This window comes from Squalius cephalus, assembly GCF_949319135.1.
Source record: "Squalius cephalus genome assembly, chromosome: 6".
NCBI lineage: Eukaryota > Metazoa > Chordata > Actinopteri > Cypriniformes > Leuciscidae > Squalius > Squalius cephalus.
In genome coordinates this window covers 18,095,405-18,117,785 of record NC_137127.1, presented here as the reverse complement: position 1 = coordinate 18,117,785, position 22,381 = coordinate 18,095,405, and the positions used below count along the sequence as shown (strand labels likewise).

Here is a 22,381-nt window from a genome sequence, read left to right as displayed (position 1 = left end):
GGTGGGGACACATGACTACATGCAGCCTGGTGGGAACCACCCTTTCTGAGTGGTCTATAGACAAGGCAGAAACTGATCCACACTCCATTTACAACTGTTATAGCAGCTATCACTTGTAATCTTGAGGCTGAGCCCCAGAAGACTGACCTGAAATTTTACCAACTGCTGGGGACCCCGTCAGGTAGAAGGTCCTGGAGGGGACCTGTGACGTAATGTTTTCATATGCTAATTAATGACATCACTGTGTGTGTTTAAAAGGTTACCAATGGGGACCTCACCCCAAACTTCTTAAATTAACATCATACAGATCAACAGGTGCTCCCAGCTACCACTAAGGTTGCCAACCAGTCCGTACTAACCGGGATATCCCGTATTTTGGGCTTAATTTGTGTCCTGTATGTGCCCTCCCTTGACTGCTAACCAGTGACTGATAAAACTGCAGCAGTGCTGATCACTACACCTGTCATAATGCAGTCACAGCCACCCTCATGCAGAATACTTTATCAAAATCAGAATTGTTATCATAACTGTTTGAGGAAGGCTGTATAATCCACTGACAACTTCTCGCTCCCACCTCACTGTAAGCGATGTTTGCGCTAAGACCAATTCTGCCTGTATTCATTTTAGGAAATCAGTTTTGGCAAATACAAACAATGTGATTATTTTTCTTGAGTACAACATCCAGCCGTGCAAGAAAACATGCAATCTACGTTGGACGCGATTAATAAGGTAAGCCATCTTTCACTAATGTTGTAAAATGGAGAAAGAGAGAAAGAAATAACATTTGAGTTGCATATTCTTTTCCTTGGACCTTAATCTTGAATATAAGCACAACTGTTCCATATTTTTCGTTTCTGCAGTAGGCAAACCTAGCTACCACTAATCACATCCGTATTGCAAATACATTCAAATCCAAATCAATTGCATTCAAATAAATTGTTCTTTGACAAAAGTAGTTCTGACTAAACTTTATTTGTCATTTCTCTTATTTGACAAACATTTTGGCTTTGTGCAGCAGTTGAACAGTAGAAATATTGAACACATTTGACTAAAGTTCTTTTGTCTAAACCGACAATAAAGTTTTTGCAAAAACAAATTATTCCTTTTTTTTTTTTTTTTTTTCAAAAATCATGTTGTGGTGTTAGTTAACTATTTCTTTAACCTAGTCAGAATAACCCAACTATAGTTTGACACATTAATTGTAATGCACAATGGATTTTTTTTCATTGTGCATTCCAATTAATGTGTCAAACTATAGTTGGGTTATTTTTGTTGGGTTACATGATTTTTGAAAGTTGTCAAAAACAGTTATGTTTTTCAAATATACTCTTCAGGTTAAACTCAATTTTCCTTATAACAATTTTTTTTTCAGGAGAAGAGAAGAGAAGAGAAGAGAAGAGAAGAGAAGAGAAGAGAAGAGAAGAGAAGAGAAGTCCAAATGCAAAAACTTTAAAGAGATCTCACTGTACAAATACAAGTGCAAAAATTTCTCGAACAAAAACAGCAAAAAATCTTTTAGCACTTAGTGCTTGACTTTCCTGAACAAGAAAAACTGACCTGAGACATGATTATTTATTTTTTCTTTTCTCACATTCCCTCTTGAATGCTGTGATTCGGTTCTTGATATAGAACTTGACTGATTCCCAGGTTCTGTGTTTGAGTAATACCGGCGCTGACCTGATGCAGTCTTCACACTGCCTTTTCCCCGGTACCCTGCCAGATGTGATGCAGTCCAATAATTTGTTCTCGACTGCCTTCACCTCCTCTTCTGTCCACTTTCTTTTTGGGCATCTTGACACACCTAAAAATGACAGTAATTTTACCTCAACTTTCAAGAGACAGTGTTTCACCTTACCTTAAAAGGCTGAGTGTAGAGTAAAAAACAGAGGTAATGTACACTAGAACATCTGCATTCAATACCAAGTAGAGGAGTACCAGACATTACTCTTGAGACCGATGAGATTTTACTTTCTGTACAATGTAGCTCCTAGCTAGGTCACCAAGACATAGGTTAATAACAAGAAAATTGTACATTTAACTAGATTAACAGGAGCACTTTAAAACAATCTCCATCACAGATTTTTGAAAATGTGTAATGTAGCTGTATGTGAATGTATACTGACCACACATCATCAATAAAGAAAAAGTTGACTCTGTTTAAGTCGTTTTTAGACTGAATCCTATTTCGCAAAGTTCAGAGGCCACAAGGTAACAAATTCGCATAATGTCTGCCTACGTTCTGCATGGACATCCCACAAAACCTTAAAGCCCCAGACACTATGGGTGCTTGTCAATATCATTCCTCGTTTCCTCGGTCCTCCGTTCTCCATCCTATGACCCAGAAACCAATCGAGTTCAGCCATCTTGTAGGACATCTCAATTCTCTAATTGCACCGCGAGGATCGAGGAGTGAGGAGGCTTCCTGAGGAGTCTTGAGCGAGGATACGTGGGTCTATCCTATGCGGAAGTGTTTTATCGACTAAACGTGACACACTCCTCCCCCTTCAGATATAGTAATTTACCTTTATATTTTCCCTTTGCAGTGTAAATAATGTCATATATTTAAACTGTGCATCTTGCTTTGTTAATAATTATTATGAATGCCTTAAATAACTAACTTTAACAACATATGGGCAGATCCCATTAGCGCAGCTGATGACGCTTTGAAGTGACGCTTGAGTGGTCAAGAATATTCCAATATTCCTCCTTTGATTCCTCCGTCCTCATTTCCTTTCCTTAAATCCTTCTCTCGCGAGGAAAGGAAGCAAGGAAAGGGAACGAGGATGCAAAAATAAGAAATGAAAAGCACCCTAGAACTCATTTGTGTGGATAACCAATCACAACAGACTGGGCTGTCTAACCAATCAGAGAGCAGAGCAAGTTAGCAGTGCAGTCCTAACTCTTTACCTGAACTTGAAGGACTCTCTCTCTCCTTTGCCGAGAAGGAACATTCTTCTGGAAGATAAAACAAATAACCATTTCAAAATTTTGCTACACTGTAAACAAAAGCTTCAATAATGATGATTATTAATCATCATTATTGAAAAGAAAAGGTTCCAAAAGAAAAGGTTTGACTTTACCTGTAGATAATGAAGGGGCCTGATGACTCGAAGACTTGCTGCCAACTGAAGATTTCTCTGAAGGGAAGAAAATAAGACTTAAGAACTTTACACCATTATTAGCATCAGACAATGGGATAGTGACCCCCGACATTATCTTCTCAACTTTAAAAGAACTAAGGAAAGGTTTTGAGCAGGGGAGTTGCCAAAGCCTGCTTGAATGCTGTAGGAAATGTTCCAGAAAAAAGTGAAACATCACGTGTGATTGTTGTCACAATGGTAAAAGTTATGGCTAGTAAGAATGGGGTCCAGAGGACATGCAGTAGGATGGGCACAAATCAGTGAGCAAATGATGGAAGTGATGAGCAGGGAACTAGTTACTAACGGTTGCCCTTTTTTTCAGTCAAGAAAAAAAAAACAGCAATTACTACTTTCAGATGGTGCCAATCACCCATGGGTGAGGCTGGTTGAGTGAGCAGGTTTGGTGAATAGAGGACAGTCTGTCCACACATAGCTCTGTCCAGAGCCCAGTGTAGAGCAGAGGTGACCAGTGAGAAGTGGGTGGGAGACAGGATTAGGGTTGGGAATCGAAAATCGATTCCGATTCTGAAATCGGATACTTAAGATAAAGAATCGGATACTTATTATAAAAATAAAATTTCGATTCCTCGTTTCGATTCCTGGGTGCATTTTTTCATCTAGTGATCTGCCAGGACCTTATGTGGTAATGCAAACATCAGTCTACAAGATAAATCGCATTTTATAATGGATGCTCACCCATAGAGGTGGATCTTGTAAGGGTCAGTGGTGTTTATGCACATATCATAAACAGATTTATAATGTATTTACTGTATTTTTCATTGTTTATTTTATAATAAATACAAACAGTAGATATTCAGTCACTTAAGAAAGAGTACTATGAAGTTGTGAAGAATGTCTGAATTAAATAATTTAGGTGCTTAAAATCTGTGTATGGATATACATGTTAAAAAGTTAGAGCAGAGGGTTTTCTTTTAAATTCAAAAGTATAGCTTTAATTTAAAGTCTGTTTGATTTTTTTTTTATAACATGCAGGAGAAAAATAAAAAGGCAAAACAAATGTTTTAGTTAATAAAAAAGGTTAAAAAATAAACACCTTTAGAGGAAATGTCAGGCATAGGGGGCCTTGCAAAATTTACCTGAAAAGAAGGGGGGCCCCTGGTATAAAAAGTTGAGAACCCCTGTAATAAAATAATATGTTGCAAGCAAGCACTGAAAATAAACATGTGTGATATATTAATGTTTGACTTTTGTGGTTGTTTTTTTACTAAACTGGAAATCGATAAGTAGATTCGGAATCGATAAAATTCAAACGATACCCAACCCTAGACAGGATGCAGCAGAAATTAACCATTAGTGGTGGAACAAGACTGTTCTAGGAGGCATACAGTGAACTGAATGAAACCATGTTTAGAGGTGTGACCATTAAACATTCAGTGGCACAGCTTTGGTGAGAATTACACCAAGTTCCTTACCTGCTTTGTGAGTCAGGTGACTGCAGACCTGTTTTAGGTCACATAAGCATATCAGGGACAGCCACAGATACTTTATAATACAAATAGCAAAATCTAAATACTTATTATTAAACCCAACCAAAACACAAACGTAATATGTCACTTGTGGTAAATGAAGGAATTCACATCAAATCACAGATGACCTTACCTATGGATGTTAAAGAGGACTGATGGCGCTTTTTTGGCGGTGGCATTTCACTCTCACTTTCTTCATCCTCACTTTCAGAAGCTTCAGTTTCTACATTCACTTTCTCTGCAAAAAAGAAAATAATGTAGAAAAGCATTTGTTTCCATGCTTCTTTGTAATGGAACTAAACAGTGGCAATATAAAATGTGTAGGAGCAACAATGTCATGTTTTCTTACCATTAGGATCAATGTTCATTTCATCAAGGTTTTTCCCCTTGAATTCCGATACTCTTCCCTGTTCAAGGGCCATCAGCACCTTGCTGATCTTTGCAAGTTGTAACGTTCCTTCAGGTAACCGGTAAAACTTTCTATGGATCCTTATATCATGTCCCATGAAATCCGCTAATTGGTCCAACTCAGTATCTTTCAGATTCAGGACTTTAGAGAGTGTTGCAATGTGTTTTCGCAGCTTTGTGGATGATAAAGTCTTTGGATGTTTGGCTCCACACTGATGGGCAACCTTTCTGATGCAATCTGTGCCTTTGTAGTATGATGTCTCAGTCATGGGTATGGCGAAAAAAAAGAAATTTTCATCCAGTACGCCACAGGCTTGACGACTCTTCACAAGTAGCTCCATGGAATCCAGCATACTTGGGGTCAGGAGTATTGGCACCTTTCTGTCACGCTTGCCTCTTATTTCGACGCGCTGGAAATGTTGACAGAGCTTCTGCTCAACTGCAGATAAAGCATCAGCGACATCTGAATGTAAATCAGATGTGTTTCGGAGAAGATATGAATTCAGCCTCATTTTCGAAACTTCTCCTGCTCTCCTTCGATTAAACACAATTACATCACACAGAGTTACTTGGGCAAGCTTTGTCCAGTTCTTCTGACTTTTTTCAAGTTTGAGGTTTTCTTTGTATAGTTCAGTTTGATTGCTGAGATACATGTGCATTTTTTTAACATCCTCTGTAAAAGGGAGAAGTTCAGGAGAGTTCCACTTTGCTTCGTTAAGCGTCTTCAAGGCTGAGGCAGACACCAATTCATTCCATTTTGTCGAATACATGTGCTGAAACATTTTGACATTTTTTACATCGTTTTCATCTCCTGCGATCATTGCTTCACATTCTGCAATATCGGACATTTTCTTTAGGTTGTGCCCCAGTTTTAACGCCAAAGATGGAATTCCAAAGACCTCATCTTCATCTCTGAATCCTGATGTCTCTTTAACGGCCTTGATAACGTGATGGAAGTTTGCAGGTATGAAAAAGTCTTTTATACTCTGCAGCTTTCCCATTTTCCTCGCACTGACCAACAGCCTACCAGCCTCGCGCATTTTAGTTCTAATGTATTCGTGCTTGGTTTTGTCGTTGCCCATCTTGTTACACAGGTGTTCTCCAAATTTGATGATGCACGTATCACTTTTAACAGCACATGTTACTTCATCTTGCTTCATGTCACTGATCAGCTTCCATAGTTTTTTTGCTACTCCTTCAGGAACAGGCTCAGCATAAGCACAGAGTGCCTGAACTCTGGATTTACCTGGTTTTGTGACCTGGCACTTCCTGGCCAAGTTGCACCTTGACATATGCCTCCAAAGTGCTTTTCTCCTGAACAGCCCTTGGCAGTTTAAACAGTGCATGTAGTCCTTCACATTAACTTGTTTCGCACTGGATTGTTGACGGGGCACCAACACTCCTTTACCAGATTTAAGAACATCTGTGTTGTGTGCACGGTTCCCTTTGTTCCTCAAAAGGTCCAGATTGATCCTCCTTTCTTTAGACCCCTTTGGGTAAGAAAGAGCTTTTGCTACATCCACTTCGTTCTTATGAACTTGGGCCAAGTGTCTTGCCATTTTACAGAATGGTTTGGAGCAGTAAAAGCAATACTGCTTTTTGTTGTACATTCTTTGGCCATATGCAGTCTTTTTTAATTTCATCACTGAAACCTCACTACCGCTGTTACTGTCTAGATTAGCCGTTGTCTCCTTATCTCCAAGTTGAGAACATTCTTTGTCTGCATTATCAATATTGTCAGAAAGACTCTCATATTCTTCTGAATCTGTCTCTGAATTAGGGACATATTCGTCTCCGCTGTCAATGCTGCTTTCATCTGAAGTGGATCTGAGGTTTAGTGAGCTCTTTGTAAGCTGTAAATACCAAATTTATAATAAGTATTAATAAGCATAAATTCACACAATATTGTTTCAGTTGCACGTTTATGTTACCTCATCTAGTTTATGGATTTATTAAAAGGTTAACAATTATAAGCTTAATAAACACCAAAGACTGAATATAAACTCGCCCTGTGTACCTTGAGAAAACTGGTACCAAAAACCTACTCCCCAGTATTATAAATGGAGAAATTCCTATTATTAATCCAAAAATTCCACTTTGCAATAAAGAAACATTAAAACAACTGAAAAAAAAACTACTTTACTAATTCATCTCTAAGTAGTAAGTTACTTCAAGTAACTTAACTCTTCAAATTAAACTCTTTATTCTTTGAAATTGCCATGTACTTAATGTTATGTTTAAGCTTTGACAAAAAGGACCTTATGCATATAAATGCTCATAGACATGATAATAAATGAGACCATTAACAACCTCAGCAATACAACTGATACTGTAGACTAAATGTAAACTTAAGACAAAATGATCAGCACACGCATGTTAGATAAGAAACTTACAAATGTGCTGTCACTCCTCTTTAACTCTGGGATATCACAGGCTCTTGGTGAAACAGAAGAACTGGGCACTTCTAGTATCACTGTATCTGCATCACTGTCCGTGTCCTGGACAAACATACATATAATCAAATATATTTTTATACAGCAATGTTCCATCTCTGACTAAGTTTACATGTGGGGACACCCACTTTTTTACCCACTTCACTGATATTACTCATTCTTAACTTGTTGCAAGAAAACTGTATCTTAAGTATTGCTGCTTTTGCTTTAGAGGAAAATTAAACAATATAAAAGGGATAGGACATAAAAACATAACTGCTAGTCAAGTTGAATTGCAACAAATTAAAAATCAATAAATATAACAAAAAAGCAAGTACTGCGATGTATGGCTGTGTGATATGTAAAACATATTTTATTGACTGTGATATCTTACAATATTGTCTATTCAAGCCCCATCTTTGCCAGAGACAACAAGCACCATAAACACATTAGTTTGGTTGTGCTTTATCTTACAGTAGTCTGTGATTAAGTAAGCTCAATTTATTTAAAGGTTTGCTTTTTTTTTTCATAGACTTTTGTGACTTTTCATAAATTCTGTACTCTGTAGCATGCCCTTCTCAATGTAAATAAACATGCACGTTACACAACATAAATTTGTGTTTATAAAGCATTACATTGTATTTATTTATTTTTTTAAATGGTTTGAGTGACGCATGTGCGTAAGGAATTAAAAGCAAGCAGAATACAAGTGTTTTCTAAAGCTAACTCAGTTTTTAAAACCAAGCTCAGAATCAATAAATAAATTGATTTGTTGAAGAGAGAATTGCAATGGAATGATTTTTAGTTCAGTTCAACAGTTGTCTTTATGATATTGAATTTTAAATATTGAATAAGAGCAAGTTACAAATTAACAACACTAATGTACAGGGGTGCAAACACATGTATGGTCAAAAAAGACAGAGGTAATCGAAGCCCTCGTCCCGCGGCAAATATCCATTGATACTACATTGCCACCATCCCCAACCCACCCCTATAGGCACATAGAGTCAAATGAAATTTAGAAAAACTTCTTGCACTTCTTCTTCTTGCTTTACTGCTACTTCCTGAAAATAATTTCACCTGATGATTTGAATAGCTCTTTTTGTAAAGAATTAATAATTCTAGGATGATTGGGGTAATTGTGTAGGGTAGGCCTAGTGCATCTGCATAGAAACTAATAAACAAAATACAAATATAAATACAATAAAACACAAATACACGAGAAATGTTTTTCAGGTAAATTAACTGTATTAAGTATTAATACAGTTTATCTTTTGACAAAACGTGATTTTTCTCTTTCTCTTTTGTTGTTTGATTAACTTTGGTGACACAAACAGCTGCAGGTATATTGGGTGCTGTCCCTTTAAGACGAATGCACGTATCTAATACCGGTAATGACCAGTCTATGGTAATGACACGCATCCGTTTTATTTTGACTGCGTTTACGGGGAAACTCGTTGAGACGGACACTGGCTTATTTTTTCGTGCACACATGTCTGTTCAAACACAAATAGATAAGAAAGAAAAGGGAATTCGGTGTTCACGAACTTCACGTGCTGTCTGCGACTGCGTGGCTCTGTGCGCCGACAGACCATCTACATTTGGATGTTAAACATAATATATCCTGATACAGCAAAGACAACGTCGGCAGTATTGACGGCAAAATAGGCTGACGGGCAATATTTGAAAATCGATAATTAGGCCTATTTTTTAAATTACAATTATATATGCATTTGTCAAAACCGAGAGACTTTCAAGCATCAAAATGTAATTTATTAATATGTATTTGCGCCTTCTATTTTGTCTGAAAACTTCCAACACTCTTGCGTGTCGCGTGAAAAATAGGCGTCGGTTGCGGTTCTATTTCTAGCACACGGTTTCGGCGCGGCTCGAGAAGTGTGTGTGTCACGCAGGCATTGTGCTCTAACACAAGCTCTAACCAGTTAACATGAGAGCCGACATAAAAACGGACACTCCACGCCACGCAGAGAGAAATGTGATGCAAATTCTGATTCGCTTATTTCCTATTTACTTGTTGGTGGACGCAATCCAGAATTACTGTTGGTTAAATCCCCCCCCCTTAAAAAAAACTCTTCGGATCTGCACGATTCACACAAGTCACCCAAACTGACGTGAAAAAAGCGGGAGGCGCCGAAAAGCGCGCTGTTTGCACCCCTGAATGTAATGAAACTAAGGTTTCATATTAAACATATACTACGTAATGTTTTATATTAAAAGAAAAACAAATGTTAATTTAATTGAGTTTCCTGTATCACAGGCCACTGTCAGATAAAGCGCAACCAAACTGATGTTTGCTTTACGGTGTGTATCGGTGGTGTCATCTCCAGCAGGAGCGGAAAAGGGGCATTATGAAATGAACACTTACCACTGATTTCTTTGTAAACAGTGATTGTTTGGCTAGGAGCTTGGGAACATCTGAAGACACAGAACTGTCTGGATTTTCCTTTGAATCCGCCTGTTCAGGTTAACAGAAATAGTCAGTTGTCAAATTCTTACGATAACTTTGAATTAAAAAATACATAAATAAGTGTTTTACCAAGGATCCTGTTTCACACATCTGTTGTAAGTTAAGTATGTCCTGCTTGAGGGGAGATGGGACCTGATCGTCTGGGGCCTGGGAGGGCATGGTGGGACAAACACTTGATGTTTCTTTTGCCTGAAATAAGAATTGAAAGCACAACTGTAATCATACAAATAATTTAGTTTCACTTTGCAGCTTCACATGCTTTAAGAAGTGTATAGTGGACGTGATATATGATTTTATTTGATATTTAATTGTCTGTCTTAAAGCTATGTCGACAATAGTTTTGTACATATGTTCATATAATCAAAAACAAAATATTTTACATATGAACAAAATTTCTTAACAATACGACGTGAACAACTTAACCGCAATATTATACAGACTAATGTGTCCAATGATTTAGGCTACTTCCATACATGAAATGTAAAAGTAGGTAAATTAAAAATAAGATTAATCAATTAAAATCACCTTCTGTCTAGCTGTTTGTCTCCTGGCACACTCATCATGATGCTTTCTCAGTCTCGTGATGCGACGCTCAAACCTGCTGTTGCTTCGGTTGGGTTTATCTGGTCTGTGCCAAAGGCAAAATAAAATCGTTAACACATACTGTACACCTCATTAACTCACAATTAGGCCACATGTGCACATACGCACAGATGTGCCTTCAGGTTAATCTTTTCAAATAGACCTATTACAGTACGGTCAGACTGCACTAACATTTATGTACTCGGTACATGACCGCGGTAAAGTTAGCTTGATGTTTGACATTCATTAGACATTCGGTTTCATACCAATTAAACTGTTTGCGGCCTTTATGTTTTTAGCTCAAATTTAGTCAGATGGACATAAATATATGTCCTTTATGTTGCACAAGGCTTAATTTCAAAAAAAAAAAAAAAAGAAAAAAAAAAAGAATTAACCATCTAACTTAATTAAACAATTAAACTACATGATATTATACTATAAAACCAATACTAAAATGTTCAGAAAAACTTCCCTGTAAATGCACAAGACTCTGTTTTTGGAATTAGCACTTTATGGGTTTTATAATAATTTTACAACTTTTAATGTATAAAATAATATGAATTAATTAAACAACAGACAGCTCCTTTTGAGATAAAGGTATCAAATCAACTGTAAAAAGCTCTAAATATTATCCCCTGTCATGCACAAAGCTTGTTTTTTTTTTTTTTTTCAGAATATTCCTTTGTTTTTATATACAGTTCTGAATCTGTATTTTTGATATTTAACATACTGTGCCCACTTAAAATATAAAGTAATTTTTACAGTTGATAAATTATAAAATAATGTTTGTACTTTTTTTTTTGTTACTTTTATACATAAAGGTATGCCTCAGTGACAGCTCTGTACCTTTTATGTGAGAGTGTAGGAGCCTAATAAATAAATGTAATTTAAATTAATAAAAAAAAAAAATAGAACACTTAGAAGCTTTTGCATCTCAGCTCTTCACATACATGTAACCCATTTAAATCCAATAAATTCACCAATTTTGGCCTGAATGTAGCAATAAAGTGAAAATTCCATATTAGTATATTTGTAATCATATTTTGTAATTGCAATTTTTACCTTTCTTATTGTTGTATTATATTTTTATTTTATTTTATTTCATTTGAATTGTTGTTTTGAAACCTTTATTTCAAACTGTGTCAGAGTTTAATGAAATTAAGTGGGTACAGAATATTAAACATCAAAAATACAGTTTCAGTACTGTATATAAAAACAATAAAGGATTCTGAAAAAAAAAACAAGTCTTGTGCATGACAGGTGATAATATTTAGAGATTTTTACAGTTATTTGATACCTTTATCTCAAACGGTGTCAGAGTTTAATGAATTTAAGTGGGTAACGTAGCCTATATTAAACATCAAAAATAGTTTCAGTACTGTATAAAAACAATAAAGGGATTTTCTGAACAAATAAGCCTTGTGCATGACAGGAGATAATATTTAGAGATTTTTACAGTTGATTTGATACCTTTATCTCAAAAGGTGCTAGTGAAGTTATATTAGGCTATTTCATACATTAAAAAGTGTAAAATTATTATAAATTAATAATTAAGGTTAATTTATTTATTTATTTTTAATTAAGCCTTGTGCAACATAAAGGACATATATTTAACGTTATGTCCATCTTACTAAATTTGAGCTAAAAACATAAAGGCCGCAAACAGTTTAATTGGTATGAAACCGAATGTCTAATGAATGTCAAACATCAAACTAACTTTACCACGGTACATTGCTGCCTAAAACTATTATTTTACCGAATAATCATGCAAATCCGAACGTAAATTACCACAAACCAACACGCTTGTTAGTTATAACCTTGGCCCGGCTAATTGCCTAATGACACCTTAATTAGAAGCAGTACTTTACTCTGTTTAATGATCTACCTCATCATAGTACGACTATAAACAGAATTCAAATTTACCATGATATTAATTTTTCTATTACAAGTCTTACCTTAATTTGTCCATGATGCGTCCGTAGATGTTGTCCGCGTCGTCGTCGTCTCAAAATGGCTGGTAATTGATTCCGCGCACTTCAGCTAGTTATGAATAAAGATGGCTGCCGCGCGATCGCAGACGAGAGGGGGAGGGGTGGTCGCGATGGGGACTGGCTATGTCCGGTGAACACACACTTCTGGAGATTTCCATCAGGCAGCTAGGCTACTGACGCTCTGTCGTCGGTGCTCTTTTGTTTACACCCTTACATTGGCAAGTTGATTATGTTCAGGGATTAGTAGCATTTCAAATATATGTATTTAAAATACAAAATACTATTTTGTTTTTAAATAACTTATTTTAATTTAAATACATTTAAACTTACTATTTTTGTATTGTCAAAATAAAAAAGATTAAATGTATTTAAATACAAATGACATTTTTCTAAAGATACTTAAAAGCTACAAATTACAAGTTGAAGCATATTTAAAATACATGTAAATACCAAGATTAAATATAGGCCTATTTACACGCAAAAGCATTTAAAAACAAAATAGAAATTTGCATTTCAAATAAATGTATTTGAAATACTGCCCAGCTCTGATTATGTTTTATGCCTGATCCAAAACAAGGCAATGAGATCTGTGATCTTTTGCATACATTCCTTTTTCAAAATTGGAAAAAAAAGTTGGATTTTATTTTTATTCAAATTTGTATTTTTAAATGTTATGCTGAATACCAAAATTTAAATAGATTTAAATCAATTTAAACTATACATTTTATGGACACAAAATATTGTTTTTATATTTAATGACATGGGCCCTGCAGAACACCTCAATAACACAATGGCCCGGTTTCACAGACAGGGCTTAGACTAAGCCAGGATTAGACCATAGATCAATTAGGACATTTAAGTAATTTTTATAAACATGCTTAGAAAAAAACATTACCGATGTGCATCTTAAAACTAAAAAGGCACTGATATATTTTTAAGATCAGTCAGTGCAAGTTTATTTCAGTGGAAACAGCTCAGACTTACATTTTAGTCTAGGACTAGTCTTAAGCCCTGTCTGTGAAACCAGGGGTATGACTGTACCCTCCTGCTCCTGTAAAACAGTCGGATACACAAGCCAAATACTGTCACTATACTGAACCCAACATCCCCTGCAGCCATGTGGAACTCTCTTAAAAGCACTTAATGTGAAAATGCTTAGGCCCGGTTTCATAGACGTTACTGAGCTTAAGCCAGGACTAGGCCTTAGTTAAATTAAGATATTTAGGCAACTTTTACAAGAATGAAACATTACTGTATCTTGATATAGAACTATGACACTGACGTATTTTAAGATGCAAGATATTTTCAGTTGAGACGGCTCAAACATGCATTTTAGTCTGGGACTGACTTAAAGGAATAGTTACCTAAAAATGAAAATTCTGTCATCATTTACTCTCCCTCGAGTAGTTCCAAACTTGTATGAATTTATTTGTTCTGCCCGACACAAGGGAAGATAATTTGAAGAAAGTTTGTAAGCAGGCTGTTTGGGTCACCACTTCTGTATTAGAAAAAAAAAAAAAAAGGCCTACTATTTGCAGGTCTTCAAATTTGGAAATTAAAACCCCAGATGAATACTACCACAACATATCACACCGTGTCATTATTTATTTATCAAAAATAAAACCAAAAGACGTGTGACAAAGTTAGGACACTGTTAACATAGGAATTAACGGATGACCAGGAAGTGAGCACCACTATAAAAGCAGATGTTCAGGCAGTTTGAGTGTCTGGAGCCTTCAGGTGTGTGCACTGTCAGCTCTGTCAGCTTGGACATTTTCTAGAGTCCTAGTTGTTCCAATCGTCTTCCATTATGGATAATGCTTCTGTCAACCTTCAATGCAGCAGATTTGTTTCTGAACTCTTCCCTAGATCATTGCCTTAACGCAAGTCTGTCACTGAGCTCTACAGGCAGTTATCTTGGTTTTTGCTCTGATATGCATTTTCAGCTGTTAGACCTTTTCTGAGAGGTGTGTGCCTTTCTAAATCAGACTCATTCAAATGAATTTGCCACAGTTTAACTTCACTCCAAGTGTAGGAACATCGAGAAGCAATATGGATGCTCCTGAGATAAATTTCCAGTGTCCCAGAAAAGGGTACTTTTTACATACTTATGCAGCGGGATCTTTTCAGTTTTTTATTTCTAATAAATTTGCAAAGTTGTTACAAACCTGTTTTGTGCTTTGTCATTATGGTGTTTGAGACGTAGATTGATATGGAAAAAAAAAGTAATTTAAAGCAGTTTAACATAAGGCTGCAACAAAACAAAATGTGGAAAAAAAATGAAGGGGTATGAATAATTTCGCAAGGCACTGTATATTAGAATAGAGTTGATCTCATTCATTTCCGCTGGCCAAAAAATATTTTGACTGTTTTAAACAATTCAAATTAAAGTAACTTTATGAAGTTTTATGATAAGGTGTTAGCTATTTTAGTGTAAAAACGAATAAGCCTATATATTGCAGTGTGAATATACTGTAATTGTCTGACTCTGCGGCGGCTGCAAAACGCATTCTCATCCCCAAATCGTCACTTTCAAACATTCTTCAATATCCGACGCACAAAGCACCCTTTAGCGTCCATATGAGACGCTTCGGTTATGGGTAGGTTTAGGCGTCATATAACTGACGCTTTCGAAAGTTCGTCAATATCCGACGCACAAAGCACCCTTAGCGTCAATATGAGACGCTTCGGTTATGGGTAGGTTTAGGTCTGTGGTAGGGTTATGCGTCTCATATGGACGCTAAAGGGTGCTTTGTGCGTCGGATATTGAAGAAATTTTGAAAGCGTCAGTATATGACGACTTGGGATGAGAACGGGCTGGCGTATCACAAAGTGTTTTAAAAAGGAAATGTGCAAATCTTACCATTTTCAAAGACAGTAGCATTATTCATAATGTTGTGGAGATGCCTTCACACATCAATAGCACTTCTATGCAGCTGTGGTTGTACAGTAAGCTATTATCATTGGTCCTTGTATTCATTGATACCGGACAATGGACCATTTGACCACCGAATCTAGCAGTATCCACCTTAATATCGAAATAAGTGTGGAATATTGACCATTGTTCTCACTAAAAAGTATGTTCTCATAACATAAGATGTGCAGTTTAGAATAAAGATGAATTATTGTGCATCTACAACACTCCTTGCTGTCATTAAAAGAGGAAAAGTGATCAAGCTCATCCACTACAGTATGTATAGGCTATGTCTAAATTCATAGAATTTTGATTTAATTAAAAAAATTCATAGATTTTTTTATTTAATGTAAATATGTATATTGACATGAAAACAGTTGCTTACAAATTTTTTCATTACTTTTCTCACTTCTGGAAAAGTCTACATGCAATACAACAATATAATTATATTGTTATATCTAACAATATAATTTATATTATTTTTTAATTATTAAATAATATTGTTTAAGAGAAATTAGCTGGTATATTTATTAATCATTGTTAAAATAAAACAACATTTTCCATTTTTAATTTGTGGTTTAAAAAAGGAATGAATGCAAACGTATAAGGACCCACTGATTATGTCAGAGATCACAGAAGATAAAGATCACAGAAGAAACACCTAAGATATTGCATTTGGATATGTTTAAACATGTCAGAGCATATTTAAAAAAAAAAAAAAAAACACACACAGTTGTTCCAATGTTGACCACAGGGGGCGCTCTCTCAAACACACTTTATACACAGACACAATTTTTGTCCGATAAACCGACCCCGTAGGGACCAATTGGCATTTCGAGGGAAACACTGCCACCTATGTTAAAATGGCCATTTCTATCGTTTTCAATGGGTGTGCCTGTGGGGACCTGGAATCAGGTCCCCACCGCTCATGAGGTCCCCACGGGTTTGGTGTGCAAACAGGTCCAAGTCCCAACCGGGATATAAAAACAAGTACACACACACACACACACACACACACACACACACACACACACACACACACACAGACAAGATGATCTACATTAAAGGTAATGGTTATTAAAGCAAAACAGATATAATTTTTATTTATTTATTATTAATTCATTTAAATCTCTCTCACACTGGAAATATAATAACATGTGGCTTAGCAGGCAAGTTCGTAATTCAAACTTACCTTGAGTTTTCTGTGCCAATGCAAAGCCCTCCTCTATCAGGATAAGCAGAACCAAGGCTGCAAGAAAACATTACAATTTAAAATAGCTGTTTTCTATTTGAGGATATTTTCAAATGTCATTTATTCCTGTGACGTAAAGCTGAATTTTCAGCATCACTACTCCAGTCTTCACTGTCACATGATCCTTCAGAAATCATTCTAATATGCTGATTTGCTGCTCAAGAAACAGTTAGTATTATTATTATCAATGTTGAAAACAGTTGTGCTGATTAATATTTTTGTGGAAACCAGGACTTTTTTTACCAGGACTCTTGTCTAGAAAGAGCAAAAGAACAGCATTTATTTAATTTTTTAAAAAGCTTTTTATCTTTTGAAACATTATAAATGTCTTTACTGAGCAATACTGTGTAAAAGGTGGATGTTATATTGTGTCATGTTAACTAAGTTTAAAATAAAAATTCAACATGCTCCCTAACTCATGATATACATCCACAGGTTCAGAGTTTCCAATTTACATGGTTTATTAAAAAGAAAATGACACCTGCCCAGGATTTGAACCCAGAACGTTTTACGATCATAGCTCTATAGCTTGATGTCATTGATAATGCTGAACAACTATAGGCTACTGTAGCACGTGTTAGACAGGGTTGTTTAGGTCATTGCATGTGATTTTCGTGACATGAGAGGTTGAGAGTTAGAATTCAAATTCTAATATTATCAAACCGATTTCTGCAATTTCATAAGACGTGATGGGAAGTTTTACAGTGAGATAAACCAATTGCTAATATTTGCTCATGTTTCTCACCAAAATAATGGAGTACTATGTAGATTTCTAAACTATAATTTGTAGCAGACAACTGCCATTTACAGTATAAATGACTAATTATGTCACACTGTTCATGCATTTGTAAAGTGTGATTTCACTGAGGGTTTGTAGAAGAAGCTGTAAATGATGTTATGACATGGATGAATGAAAACCATCTCAAATTCCATTAACAAAAATACTATGGTACTACTATGGTTCCATTGGAATGCTATGGTATTCTTTTAAGTATTTTGGAGTACCAAGCGTTGTAAAAATTTCAACCCATTACAACTTAAATTTGAAGTTTAAATGCTGCATTGAGTTTTAAATGGCACAGTATAATTGACGATTTTGGCTAGTTAAATGAAGAGAGACAAAGATGCTATTAAGTCAATTATGAAAACATTTTACAGTGAGGCAAATTCATTCAGCACAACGGTATAGCCATCTGATATAATCACTGTACTATGGTAATACCACAGTAGGATATTGTAAATGTAGCCTACATTATATTTACAATTCTCAAAACACGTTTGACACTTGCAAAAATACGTTAACATATTTAGACAGGCAAAAATAGCATTCAACTACAACAAACTCACCTTCATGCATTTCCACTTTCACTGAACACTTTTGCTCTCGTGAGATTTGCTGTCTACATTTTCAACGACATGAAGTTAAGACTGTCGCAATACAGTTCTGCAACAGATTTCATGAGAAGCATCATCGTTCCTAGAATAAATTCGAAAAAATCCATTGAAAGCACTCAAATTAAACGGTATACGGCTAGGCGTTTGCAGAAACTCTTGAGCGCTGTGCTTCTGGGCAGCGAGTTTTCATTGTGACACTGAGAGAGAGAGAGAGAGAGAGAGAGAGAGAGAGAGAGAGAGAGAGAGAGAGAGAGAGAGAGAGAGAGAGAGAGAGAGAGAGATGGGTATGGGGGGCTTGGCTCATGAATATTAATTAATTTCATCATGACCTACACACAGTTTGTATTAATAATGTTGATATATCATTTTATGTTAGCCTATGTATAATACGACATTAATATAGCCTAGGCTACTATTATTTTTTATTATATTTATATTGTAGATATTTATATATGTAAATATAATTATAATATTTAAATATTAGAAATATATATAATGCAAAATAAATAATGAAATATTAAATCATATGTATATGAGACTATAAATGATAAATAATTAAATATAATCTGTCATGACAATGCCAGCAGCATCCGAACTGCTTTAGGCACTCAGACAGGGCTGAGGTCAGAACTACCATATTTTAGTATACGTCCCCTTGGAACTATAAGGTTCTATCTGACATTTTTGTCAAAATTTAGTTATTCACATATTCTTATTCTGTGACCACTTCTTTACATTATGTGATGTTGTTTTTTTTTAATTTTGGAACTTTTTATTTAGAAAATTAAAAACTTTAAAGCTCAATATCTCAAAACTGCTCAGAACGCAGATAGAACCTTATAATTCCAAGGGGACGACTAATATTTTGTGCAGCATTGATTGCGTCCTTGCACAAAATGTGGAGGCGGCACAGAGCCTGTACAGAGCAGTCTTGACTCAGCTGTGTAAAGGTGACTTAGTTTCTCAATCCTGGTCCAGGGGACCCAACAACACCTCACATTATGGGCGTCTCCCTGGACACACACATTTCAGGTCTTGAACTCTAATGAGCCGATAAGTTGTCAGTCAGTTATGTTAGATTAGAAGGCATCTAAAATGTACAGTATTCCAGGATTGAGAACCAAAGCTCTAGGAAGATTACAAAGAAGCATCCACATGACCTAAGTAATATTCACAAGCTAAGTCTTGATAGGATTCGTAATATTGCAGATGGGGTCCACACAGCTGTTGAAGACAAGGGATTTGAGACTTAATACTGGTCTCTCGGAAGGGTCTGTCCCACCCATGCACGCCTGGTGGGGACTGTACTGATGATGCATGTTGCAGAAGCTGATTACATGGTTGCTGTAAGGAAGGATAATAATATTGGCCTTTGTGTGATCACATAATGCATTGACTGTCAAGGCTTGTTGCACACTATAGCTTTAATCACCTTTAATCTTGGCAAGCATCACTATTATTATTGCTCATAGAGCCTTGACCCTCAGTATTAAACTTTGTATGTTGTCCCACACTGTTTGGGACAAAGCCTCTTGAATGAAGCTCCAGACCGGTTAAATGATCATTTTCACTGCTTAAATGATCACAGAACAGTTCTTTTCCAACAGTTATCCCCAACAAGACCATGCCTGCTGACAACTAACATAAAAAGGGCTTTCATAAATAACTTAAGCTGCCAGTGATGTATGATGGCACTCATTTGCAATTCATATGAAGTTCAAACTCCCTTTCATCTCTTACTGAGGAGATGAGATTCTCACCTGAGAATAGAGATTCTGCCACATTCATTTGCAATGGCCTAGATAATGCAATGAAGCCACTCTGTGGGGAAGTCAGCGTGCAACCAAAGAGGTATGGGTGTCCACATTCATGTGATGCACATCTAGGCCACGTGTTACTTAAGAGAACAATGCATTGATGGATGCCTGAATGGTTTCAGGATGTTTTTCTTAACAAGTAAAAAGATGAATGCAAAATGATTTTAGCTGCTACAATCACAGCAGGTTTGTTTCTGTAGGCAGAAAACTGAAACACAAAGACAACATAGTGCCATAAGGAGAAAACAAATGTTTATTTATGAATGTACACTGTAAAAAGTGAGTAGTTGGATCAACTTAAAAAAATTACTTCAATTGGTAACACCTAAAGAAATTAAGTTTTCTCAACTTAAATTATCATGTTTTATCATGGAAAAACGTGATAATTTAAGTTGAGAAAACTTAATTTCTTTAGGTGTTACCAATTGAAGTAATTTTTTTAAAGTTGATCCAACTGTTCACTTTTTACAGTGTAGAATATTATTCCAAAAATGTGTCTTCCGAACTTTTATCAATGGAAGAGCCACTTTGATATAAAGTGTTTTGGAAATGTATCAGGTAAAATGATTTGTGAAAATCACACTGATTAACATATCTTATTTATATATCATATTTAGCTTTTTCAAAAGAACCAAAACAAAACAATTGCACAATGTTTTCTAGTTTGAGCAAAATGTAACAAAAAAGTCATTCAGTCTTTAACAGTGTGCAATGTGATCATTCCTGTGATGCTGTTAAAAAAAAAACTTAATCCGAGGATGCAATGAAATAATTTTTATATTGGATTCAAAATAAAACTCCAAAAGAGCATCTAAGTTCATGACTTGTATCTGTCTGCACGCGAGTGCAGATCTAAGTCAATCTCGCTGTGGCGTCTGGTTGAGTGTTGAAGGATTAAGAAAAGAGTCAAATCTTTTTGTTAATCTGGTGCTTTGTGGAGAGAGAGGGGGAGAAATTGCTAGTCGGTTTCCTGTCAGCTAACTTCATTTCAAGGAAATAAAAAACAAAATGAAGGAATGTACTATCTATGCAAAACCTGTGTGAACCAGTGAACCCAGACATATAAACCATTTTACTTTATTTTTATATGAATAATATTAATATTTAATCATTCTTTTAATAATTGTATATATTAAATGTTTAAATTAAAGAAGCACTCATTTTATATAAATATGTGTTTGTATGCATGTATCTACTGCAAAGCTAACTGAATTTTGAGAGTGGAAGAAAGCCAAGTAACTTAATCCAAAAACACTTACGACAGCCATATATAGTTTGATTTATGGGAACTTTCCATATACTGATGTTTATACTGAACAAACTGTATGTTTTATACCCTACCCCTAAACACAACCCTCACAGAAAAAAAAACAAAAAACATAAAAACATAATTTAGTGTGATTTATATTAGCTTCCTCATGGGGACCAAAAAAAAAAAGTCTCCTCAAGGTCAAAAATGATTATTATCTTTGTGGTCCCCACAATGTAGGATTTACCGGATTTACCAGGATCACACACACACACACACACTGACACACTCACTCAATGTATACGATCTTATTCATTTTCTGGGTTCATCAGCAGGGCAGTAAGGGTTTTGCATCCTTCAGATTCATCAAAACCATCTGATCCTATTGTCATCTAACACACACACACAATAAATAGTCCTAAGATAATGCACAACCACGATATCAACACTTATCAGAATCAGTTAAGCTTCATATAAGATGCTTAATATTAACTTTCAATTAATATATTCTTTCAAACCTACAGCAGAACCGCACAGAATACATGGTATGCGGTTAAACCCAGTATAGCCATATGTGTGATTGGAGGGGTTAAGTCCAGGAAACATTCTGGATTAGAATATGCCATGTGACAGAGCACACAATCAGACTGATTCCAAGATGACATCAGTGATTTTCTTCAGATATTTCAAAGGGTGTGTGACGTTAGTTATGTTCTCAGAAAGACACGTTCTTCTGTCTGCCATTCTTTTGTATAAATTCTTATTGTCATATATCATCTAATTATCTAAATTTGTTAGATGACAAAATTTATTTTTAAATAAACCTTCAGCAAAGCAGCTTTAAGACTTTGCAAATCAGCCAAAGAGCAAAAAACTAAGTGGCAAAGAAGAACAGCGTATCTATCTGTCATCTATATATCATTAAACAAAGCTTTACAGGCATGATTTACAATATTGACAAGGTAGTCTAACACATAATCAAATTACATAAAAAATACAAATATTATTATATTTTAGGTTATTTACTGAATCTGTCATTTAAACTATAGGTACAGTTTAGCAATATTGTAAATGGCCATATAGTGCAGAAGATCTGTTTATCCAGAGAACTGAGATCTCACCGAAAGAAAGAAATGAAGGCAGCTGGCCTATCTCTGAGAACATGGGGAGGGAAATGGAGAGAGACTTTCTGACTGAGGTCCTGATGTCAAGCAATCTGAGACTTC

At 35.7% G+C, this 22,381-nt stretch overlaps 2 protein-coding genes across 4 annotated transcripts in view; both read right to left on the bottom strand.

The window, feature by feature from the left end:
* neto2b (neuropilin (NRP) and tolloid (TLL)-like 2b) overlaps positions 1 to 18,282 on the bottom strand; it is a 33,702-nt gene extending 15,420 nt beyond the window's left edge. Inside the window, exons 1-2 of one of the 2 annotated variants that reach the window (XM_079874541.1) lie at positions 18,042 to 18,282; positions 16,635 to 16,691 (exon numbers count right to left, since the gene is read on the bottom strand). In XM_079874541.1, coding sequence (XP_079730667.1) covers positions 16,635 to 16,691; positions 18,042 to 18,051 — 67 coding nt within the window. In that variant the 5' untranslated portion in view covers positions 18,052 to 18,282. The remainder of the gene's footprint in view (positions 1 to 16,634; positions 16,692 to 18,041) is intronic. The other variant, XM_079874540.1, reaches the window with a different exon arrangement.
* On the bottom strand, positions 960 to 15,709 carry LOC307160424 (uncharacterized protein). Of its 2 annotated transcripts, XM_079874539.1 has the most exons (11): positions 12,493 to 14,795; positions 10,481 to 10,583; positions 10,025 to 10,144; positions 9,854 to 9,943; positions 7,429 to 7,533; positions 4,977 to 6,888; positions 4,761 to 4,865; positions 4,574 to 4,601; positions 3,081 to 3,137; positions 2,908 to 2,955; positions 960 to 1,801 (listed from the first exon to the last, which is right to left on the bottom strand). In XM_079874539.1, the coding sequence occupies exons 1-11, from the start codon at positions 12,504 to 12,506 to the stop codon at positions 1,690 to 1,692; spliced, it is 2,694 nt and encodes an 897-aa protein (XP_079730665.1). In that variant the 5' UTR covers positions 12,507 to 14,795; the 3' UTR covers positions 960 to 1,689. The 2 variants fall into 2 exon arrangements, with proteins under 2 accessions (XP_079730665.1, XP_079730664.1); XM_079874538.1 differs by lacking the exon at positions 4,574 to 4,601 and having other exon boundaries at positions 1,513 to 1,801; positions 12,493 to 15,709.
* Positions 18,283 to 22,381: the final 4,099 nt, after the last annotated feature.

Excerpts from the sequence above, each read along its gene's own strand:
- LOC307160424 (XM_079874538.1), bottom strand. Across the intron at positions 9,944-10,024 it reads TGTGTGAAACAGGATCCTTG|GCGGATTCAAAGGAAAATCC; the intron begins GTAAAACACTTA and ends TAACCTGAACAG. Across the intron at positions 7,534-9,853 it reads TGTTTACAAAGAAATCAGTG|GACACGGACAGTGATGCAGA; the intron begins GTAAGTGTTCAT and ends ATGTTTGTCCAG.